Source organism: Oncorhynchus keta, chromosome 13, assembly GCF_023373465.1.
Source record: "Oncorhynchus keta strain PuntledgeMale-10-30-2019 chromosome 13, Oket_V2, whole genome shotgun sequence".
Lineage (NCBI taxonomy): Eukaryota > Metazoa > Chordata > Actinopteri > Salmoniformes > Salmonidae > Oncorhynchus > Oncorhynchus keta.
Window position 1 is genome coordinate 11,678,145 of NC_068433.1, and position 9,437 is coordinate 11,687,581.

Sequence of the window (9,437 nt, forward strand, 5' to 3'; positions counted from 1 at the left end):
ATAACAGAACAGCCTGCTACCACTCACAAACCCAGGCAGATAACAGAACAACAGCCGGCTACCACTCACAAGCCCAGGCAGTTAACAGAACAGCCTTCTACCACTCACAAGCTCAGGCAGTTAACAGAACAGCCGGCTACCACTCACAAGCCCAGGCAGTTAACAGAACAGCCTGCTACCACTCACAAGCCCAGGCAGTTAACAGAACAGCTGGCTACCACTCACAAACCCAGGCAGTTAACAGAACAGCCGGCTACCACTCACAAGCCCAGGCAGTTAACAGAACAGCTGGCTACCACTCACAAGCCCAGGCAGTTAACAGAACAGCTGGCTACCACTCACAAACCCAGGCAGTTAACAGAACAGCCGGCTACCACTCACAAGCCCAGGCAGTTAACAGAACAGCTGGCTACCACTCACAAACCCAGGCAGTTAACAGAACAGCCGGCTACCACTCACAAGCCCAGGCAGTTAACAGAACAGCTGGCTACCACTCACAAACCCAGGCAGTTAACAGAACAGCCGGCTACCACTCACAAACCCAGTCAGTTAACAGAACAGCTACCACTCACAAACCCAGGCAGTTAACAGAACAGCCGGCTACCACTCACAAACCCAGTCAGTTAACAGAACAGCCGGCTACCACTCACAAACCCAGGCAGTTAACAGAACAGCCTGCTACCACTCACAAACCCAGGCAGTTAACAGAACAGCCGGCTACCACTCACAAACCCAGGCAGTTAACAGAACAGCCGGCTACCACTCACAAACCCAGTCAGTTAACAGAACAGCCGGCTACCACTCACAAGCCCAGGCAGTTAACAGAACAGCCTGCTACCACTCACAAACCCAGGCAGTTAACAGAACAGCCTGCTACCACTCACAAGCCCAGGCAGTTAACAGAACAGCCGGCTACCACTCACAAGCCCAGGCAGTTAACAGAACAGCCTGCTACCACTCACAAGCCCAGGCAGTTAACAGAACAGTTAACAGAACAGCCTGCTACCACTCACAAGCCCAGGCAGTTAACAGAACAGTTAACAGAACAGCCTGCTACCACTCACAAGCCCAGGCAGTTAACAGAACAGCCGGCTACCACTCACAAGCCCAGGCAGATAACAGAATAGCCTGCTACCACTCACAAGCCCAGTCAGTTAACAGAACAGCCGGCTACCACTCACAAGCCCAAGCAGATAACAGAACAGCCTGCTACCACTCACAAGCCCAGTCAGTTAACAGAACAGCCTGCTACCACTCACAAACCCAGGCAGTTAACAGAACAGCCGGCTACCACTCACAAGCCCAGGCAGTTAACAGAACAGCCTGCTACCACTCACAAACCCAGTCAGTTAACAGAACAGCCTGCTACCACTCACAAGCCCAGGCAGTTAACAGAACAGCTGGCTACCACTCACAAACCCAAGCAGATAACAGAACAGCCTGCTACCACTCACAAGCCCAGTCAGTTAACAGAACAGCCTGCTACCACTCACAAACCCAGGCAGTTAACAGAACAGCCGGCTACCACTCACAAGCCCAGGCAGTTAACAGAACAGCCTGCTACCACTCACAAACCCAGTCAGTTAACAGAACAGCCTGCTACCACTCACAAGCCCAGTCAGTTAACAGAACAGCCTGCTACCACTCACAAGCCCAGTCAGTTAACAGAACAGCCTGCTACCACTCACAAACCCAGTCAGTTAACAGAACAGCCTGCTACCACTCACAAGCCCAGTCAGTTAACAGAACAATTAACAGAACTGTTAACAATGCAAGGTATTCCCTATTTGCTGTTATATTGTTCATAAAAGCTACTAAACTCATAATGATATTGTGAATTAAAGGTAAAACATTTTAAGCATTCTAATACCTATATCAATCGGAAATATAATAATAATAATAATAATATATGCCATTTAGCAGACGCTTTTATCCAAAGCGACTTACAGTCATGTAAGTATGATATGAATATGAAATATGAATTAAAATCAGAGCTATGGGTTGGTTGAAAGAGAACCAACCAGTCATCCAGTCAAAGAGAAAAGAACGATCAAGGAAATGTTTTAATGTTGCAAGATAAAGAAGCAGGTGGTATTTTCTCTTTTAAAACCTACCGACTCTCGACTCTGGTCTCACTACTTCCTCTCTCTCCTTGTTGCTAGGTAACCACTCGGGCGTGGTGCTGAGCATCAACTCCAGAGAGCTGCACAGCTACCTGACCAGCTGATGGCTGAACACAGACACGCTAATCAGCTAGCCATGCTAACGAGCACAGGGAACTCTAATCTGCCTTCCTCCTCTGTCGCTCCGTCTGACCAACCAATCCACCGCTCCCCGTACAGAGGAAGAGAGAAAGCACCACAGTACTACAGTCTAGCATTAGTCCCTCTCTGTCCTCTCCTCTCTGATTCCTCTCCACGGCCCCTTGCTCCCTCGTTTCTGTCTCTCGCTCAGAGGGACACTTATCCTCCGTTCTGCTTGTCTCTCTATCCCGTCCTCCACTGCGTTACTGTAACATCGGGGGTGTGGGCCAACTCTGCTTTTTACCCAGTGTCCTTTGCACCCAGTGTCCTTTGCACCAGTGTCCTTTGCACCAGCGTCCTTTGCACCCAGTGTCCTTGTGTCCTTGTACCCAGTGTCATGACTGCTCTGTGTGTTCTCATTGGCTAAACCCCTCGGAGAATGATTGGACGCCACCCAGTGAGGAAAGAGAAATCCGGTGAAATCACAGAGAACGCCCCGCCTACTGGCCCGCTATTTAGAACGCTCAGGACTGTAAGACTCGTCTTTCACTGACCCTCAGCAGGTAGTTTCCAGATACGCTATACAGTACATTTGGAAAGTATTCAGACTTCTTGACTTTTTCACAATGTTGTTACGTTCCAGCCTTTTTCTAAAATGGATTGAATAGTTTGTTTCCCCTCATCAATCTACACACAATACCCCACCCATAATGACATCACAATACCCCGTAATGACACCACAATACCCCATAATGACAAAGCAAAAACAGGTTGCATTTTTTTTTGTAACATAGATATTCAGACACTTTACTCAGTACTTTGTTAAGCACCTCTGGCAGTGATTACAGCCTCGAGTCTTCTTGGGTATGACGCTACAAGCTTGGCACAGCTGTATTTGAGGAGTTTCTCCCATTCTTCTCTGCAGATCCTCTCAAGATCTGTCAGGTTGGATGGGGAACATCGCTGCACAGATATTTTCAGGTCTCTCCAGAGATGTTCGATTGGGTTCAAATCCGAGCTCTGGCTGGGCCACTCAAGGACATTCAAAGACTTGTCCGGAAGCCACTCCTGTGTTGTCTTGGTTGTGTGCTTAGGGTCATTTTCCTGTTGGAAGGTGAACCTTCACCCCAGCCTGAGGACCTGAGTGCTCTGGAGCAGGTTTTCATCAAGGATCTCTCTGTACTTTCCATAGATTTTTCCCTCAAACCTGACTAGTCTTCCCGTCCCCGCAGCATGATGCTGCCACCACCATGCTTCACTTTAAAGATGATACCAGGTTTCCTCCAGATGTGACACTTGGCATTCAGGCCAAAGAGTTCAATGTTTGATTCATCAAACCAGAGAATCTTGTTTCTCATGGTCTGAGTCCTTAAGGTGCCTATAGTGGCTTTACCATAAAGGCCTGATTAGTGGAGTGCTGCAGAGATGGTTGTCCTTCTGGAAGGTTCTCCCATCTCCGTAGAGGAACTCTGGAGCTCTGTCAGAGTGACCATCGGGTTCTTGGTCACCTCCCTGACCAAGGTTATTCTGCCCCAGTTTGGCCAGGTGGACCACTCTAGGAAGAGTCTTGGTGGTTCTGAACTTCTTCCATTTAAGAATGAGGCCACTGTGTTGTTGGCGACCTTCAATGTGGCAGAAATGTTTGGTACTCTTCCCCAGATCAGTGCCTCGACACAATCCTGTCTCTTTACAGACAATTCCTTCCACCTCATGGCTTTGTTTTTGCTCTGACCTTCACTGTCAACTGTGGGATCTTATATAGACAGGCCTTTCCAAATCATGTCTAATCAATTGAATTTACCACAGGTGGACTTGATTCAAGTTGTAGAAACATCTCAAGGATGATCAATGGAAACAGGATGCACATGAGCTCAATTTTGAGTCTCATAGCAAAGGGTCTGAATACTTATGTAAATCATGTATTTTTGTTTTTTTATTTGAATACATTTACAAACATTTCTAAAATACTGTTTTCGTTTTGTCTTTATGGGGTAGTGTGTGTAGATTGACGAGGGAAAAATGCATTTAATCAATTGTAGTATAAGGTAACAAAATGTGGAAAAAGTCAAGGGGTCTGAATACTTTCCGAATGCACTGTATATACAAAAGTATGTGGACACCCCATCAAATTAGTAGATTTGGCTATTTCAGCCACACCCGTTGCTGACAGGTGTATAAAATTGAGCACACAGCCATGCAATCGACAAACATTGGCAGTAGAATTGCATTACCGAAGAGCTCAGTTACTTTCAATGCTGGATGCCATCTTTCCAACAAGTCAATTTGTCAAATTTCTGCCCTGCTAGAGCTTCCCCGGTAACCTGTAAATTATTTTACCGTGAAGTGGAAATGTCTAGGAGCAATAACGGCTCAGCCACGAAGTGGTAGACCCCGCAACCTCACAGAATGGGACCGCCTAGTGCATTTACGTGCTTCAAACTTTGTGGCAACAGTTTGAGGAAGGCCCTTTCCTGTTTCAGCATGACAATGTCCCCGTGCACAAAGTGAAGTCCATACAGAAATGGATTGTCGAGATCGGTGTGGAAGAACTTGACTGGCCTGCACAGAGGCCTGACCTCAACCCTATCGAACACCTTTGGGATGAATTGGAACGCCAACTGCGAGCCAAGCCTAAACTCCCGCCCAACCTCACTAATGCTCTTGTGGCTGAATGGAAGCAAGTCCCTGCAGCAATGTTCCAACATCTAGTGGAAAGCCTTCCCAGAAGAGTGGAGGTAGTTATAGCAGCAAAGGGGGGACCAACTCCATATTAATGCCCATGATTTTTGAATGAGATCTTCGATGAGCATATGTCCACATACTTTTGGTAACGTAGTGTATCCTAGTTCACCAGTAGTAGGAGGATTGTGGGGTGCTGTCCACAGTATCACCAAAACAGAACCATGCAATGACCAGGCCATAGCCTTGAGAAGTACAGTTTGGTAAAATAGTTCTGGATGGGCATAGTTTAGCAGTGGAGAAAAGAGAGGTGGAGTTGTTAACACCTCCATTACTACCAAATAAAGAGAAGCAATGTTTTTAAAAGAAGCAATTTATAATTGTCTCTTTCTCTCTCTCACACACTTCAAATGCAATAACACTCTTATTCGGGAAAGAATGAGATAGAGCGCCCACTTTAAATCTGCAGGGAAGTTATATTAAGGATAGGACGTGGAACGGGAGCAGTCTGAACTGAGACAGGGTTGCCTTTGTGAGAAAAATGCAACTACCCATTTAGGCACTAGGGGGTGGTGTTGCTCTGTTTATAAATCCCAGATACAGGTACTTGCCGTTGAGCTAAAATGAAGCGTGTGGGAAAATCCTCTTTCATTCACCATTATTAACATGCAATCCTTGTTAATATGTTTCCTTTTCATCATACAACAATGTATAAGAATGCTCTTTAGTAATTCATATTTTAATCTTTTTTTCAAAGATTAAGTCTTTGTATAATGTTTTATGGTACTTGATGAGCAGGTTAAAAGAATGACATGTAGAATGGTGTGTGGTTGTGTGATATATCAGTACATTTACAGCATGTCCCCCAGTTAGAAAGCAATTGTTTGCCCCACGGTGCCTAAAAACAAGTGGACTCCTCTGCTCATTTAACATGAACTACAACTCCAGCCAAACCTCTCATCAAAATGTCAAAATCACACATTTCCTGTGCATTTCCTCTTTTTTTATTTACGAATAACAGTATCACCCCAAACCCAAGATAGCCCCCGGTTCAGAGGTCAACGTGGGTTAATTTCCCCAGAGACAAAGCCGTCGTCATGGAGATGGTGTGGCTGTCATTATTGAGCCTATGTTAGGCTGGTGGTATTTCTCCCCATATAATTTGTCTTGTGTACATAGATTTGTATATATAAACAACCTCTCACTGTATATAGTCCTTCACGTGAGTGTGAGTATTTTACACTGATACCAAAACATACAGTTGTTTTTTTGGTCTCCACTGAATCCTCTCATAACAGTACAATGACGCAGAGAGTTTCTCAATACCATTGCTTGCTTCTCATGTATCAGCGATATTTCAGTGTATAGCTAAGTATCATAGACTTTTAGATGGGCTACTTTTTTGTTGTATTCATTGTTTAACTGGAAAGGATCACTCATTATCAAATCTACAACATTGGTAAGTAGCTTTCCTTCCCAAGATGTTTAATTTTCACTAAGGATGTAGTCATCTTGAAGAGTACAGTCTAGAGTGAAGTCGACCATCTTCACACATTGGGCCATACAAACTTACTAGGGAAGTCTTGAATGAGACCGTCTACAGACCAATGCTCAGAGTCAATCTCTAGCTTTCCAGTGAGTCATTTCCATTCATGATGACGGTAGGCCTATCTGATACATCCAGACACACACTGGCCTGCCTGTCTGCTCTTCATGTTCTTTTGTACATATATCTGCTTATATTTGGCTTGTTCTTAGTTTTCTAGAGATGTCTCGTGTTATTATGTCCACCCCTTGTTGAAGGGGGGTCAAGAGAATCCAATATATTTGTGAGGGAGATTCACTGTTGATGACTACGACCATGTGAAGTTGACCTCACAGTTTTATTCATGTTTTTTTGGTTTGTTTGAATTTTGGTAAATAAATGAAAAATGTTATGAAGTCCTCAACAGAAAGCGTAGCGCACTTAACATGCATTCTGGAATAAATCACTCCCCTAAATCTACATGTTGGTTGTCATCATTGTATCTGCTCAATAAATATTTCACTTTCTTCAATGGCTTGATGATAAGTTGACGAGTTGAATCAGCTGCGTTAGCTCTGGAACAGATCAAGAACATGGAATGGCTGGGGGTGGGGCTGAGAAAGAGGAGAGGTTGGATATATGCTTTTTTAAAAACCTACCCAACTCACAGTAAATATGTACTTAGTTATGGCACACATGGGAATTTAACTAACAATGCTCCTGTTCCCAATACCTTGCTCCTTCCAACTGAGTGATTGGTATGTTCAAATCCAAGTGAATGGTTTTCATCAAGTGAATGACTAACATGTCATCACCAATTAGCAGATTTGATTGGCTAAGAACTAATCGGTTCGAGCCAACATCTCTTCTACTTTAATGAACGTTTGCAGAACTCTCGATGTCAAACATACAAAGAGAAGCATTTTTTAGGTGTGAAGGAGTTGGTGGCTTTGGTGTAAGGATGTCAGCCCTGAAGCGCAGGGTGCAGGGTCATGTCCAGGCAAGGCACTTCCGAGTGTGGTAGGTTTTTGTATGTTTCCTCAATTGTCGATGTCAAATATACAGTGCATTTTGGATAGTATTCAGAACACTTCCCCTTTTCAACATTTTGTTAAGTTACAGCCTCGAAAATGTATTAAATACAAGTTTTTCCTCATCAATCTACACACAATACCCCATAACGACAAAGCGAAAACAGGTATTTCTACATTTTTGCAAAAAAAACAAGGCAGAAATACCAAATTTACATAAGCATTCAGAGACTTTGTTATGAGACTATAAATTGAGCTCAGGTGCATCCTGTTTCCATTGATCATCCTTGAGATATTTCTACAACTTGGAGTCCACCTGTGGTAAATTCAATTGATTGGACATGATTTGGAAAGGCACACACCTGTCTATGTAAGGTCCCACAGTTGACAGTGCATGTCAGAGCAAATAAAAAGTTGAAGGAATTGTCCGTAGAGCTCTGAGACAGGGTTGTGTTGAGGCACAGATCTGTGGAAGCGTAGCAAAAAATGTCTGCAGCATTGAAGGTCCCCAAGAACACAGTGGCCTCCATCATTCTTAAATGGAAGTTTGGAACCACAGAGAATATTCCTAGAGCTGGCCGCCCGGCCAAACTGAGCAATCGGGTGAGAAGGGCCTTGGTCAGGGAGGTGACCAACAACCTGATGGTCACTCTGACAGAGTTCCTCTGTGGAGATGGGAGAACCTTCCAGAAGGACAACCATCTCTGGAGCAGTCCACCAATCAGGCCTTTATGTTAGAATGGCCAGACGGAAGCCACTCCTCTGTAAAAGGCACATGACAGCGTGCTTGGAGTTTGCCAAAAGGCACCTAAAACTCTCATACCATGAGAAACAAGATTGTGGTCTGATGAAACCAAGATTGAACTCTATGGCCTGAATGCCAAGCTTCACATCTGGAGGAAACCTGGCACCACCCCTAAAGTGAAGCAGAGTGGTGGTGGCAGCATCATGCTGTGGGGATGTTTTTCAGCAGTATGGACTGGGAGACTAGTCAGGATCGAGGGAAAGATGAATGGAGCAAAGAACAGAGAGATCCTTGAATAGAACCTGCTCCAGAGCGCTCAGGACCTCAGACTGGGGTGAAGGTTCACCTTCCAAAAGGACAACGACCCTAAGCACACAGCCAAGACAACACAGGAGTGACTTCGGGACAAGTCTCTGAATGTCATTGAGTGGCCCAGCCAGAGCCACGACTTGAACCCGATCAAACGTCTCTGGAGAGACCTGAAAATATCTGTGCAGCGACGCTCCCCATCCAATCTGACAGAGCTTGAAAGGATCTGCAGAGAAGAATGGGAGAAACTCCTCAAATACAGGTGTGCCAAGCTTGTAGCTTCATACCCAAGAATATTTGGTTGTAATCACTGCCAGAGGTGCTTCAACAAAGTACTGAGTAAAGGGTCTGAATACTTATGTAAATGTGAGGCATTGTGTGAAGATTGCTGAGCGGAAAAAAACAACGATTTAATACATTTTAGAGTAAGGCTGTAACGTAACAAAATGAGGAGTCAAAATCATGGAGTCTGAATACTTTCCGAAAGACCTGTATATTACTAGATGTGTTGAACGTGTGAAGGATGTGGTGGCACAGGTGTAATGATCTCACCTGTTAACCACAGAGTTGTGGGAAGGTGATAGCTGGTGGGGGTAATGTTTGGGGGTACACCTGCCTGTGAACACCAGTGGTTATGGAATATCAGGCACTTAGTTTAATATAGGCATGTTCTATTAAAAACTAAGCACCTAAGTTTGCCCCATTACCACAGTTCAGAAATTGCACGGGGGGAAGCCCAGGTTTTACCCACCCCTACTTCTCATGCCCTTCTGCCTGCACCTGCCAGCCAATCATCCCTTCACGTCTTCCTTGGTTCAATCCCACAACCCTTACGGGGTGAGATCCTTACGCCAGACTCCTTCAACACAATACGCACTTATCTTTGTTTGTTTGACGTTGATAGT

The 9,437-nt window shown here is 44.8% G+C and overlaps 1 protein-coding gene across 4 annotated transcripts in view; it reads left to right on the top strand.

The window, feature by feature from the left end:
• The window catches only part of LOC118376550 (VPS10 domain-containing receptor SorCS2-like), a 507,846-nt gene extending 500,919 nt beyond the window's left edge, over positions 1–6,927 (top strand). For all 4 annotated transcript variants that reach the window (XM_052459345.1, XM_052459346.1, XM_052459347.1 and 1 more), the window contains one exon: positions 2,163–6,927. In XM_052459345.1, coding sequence (XP_052315305.1) covers positions 2,163–2,227 — 65 coding nt within the window. In that variant the 3' untranslated portion in view covers positions 2,228–6,927. The remainder of the gene's footprint in view (positions 1–2,162) is intronic.
• The last annotated feature ends 2,510 nt before the right edge of the window (positions 6,928–9,437 follow it).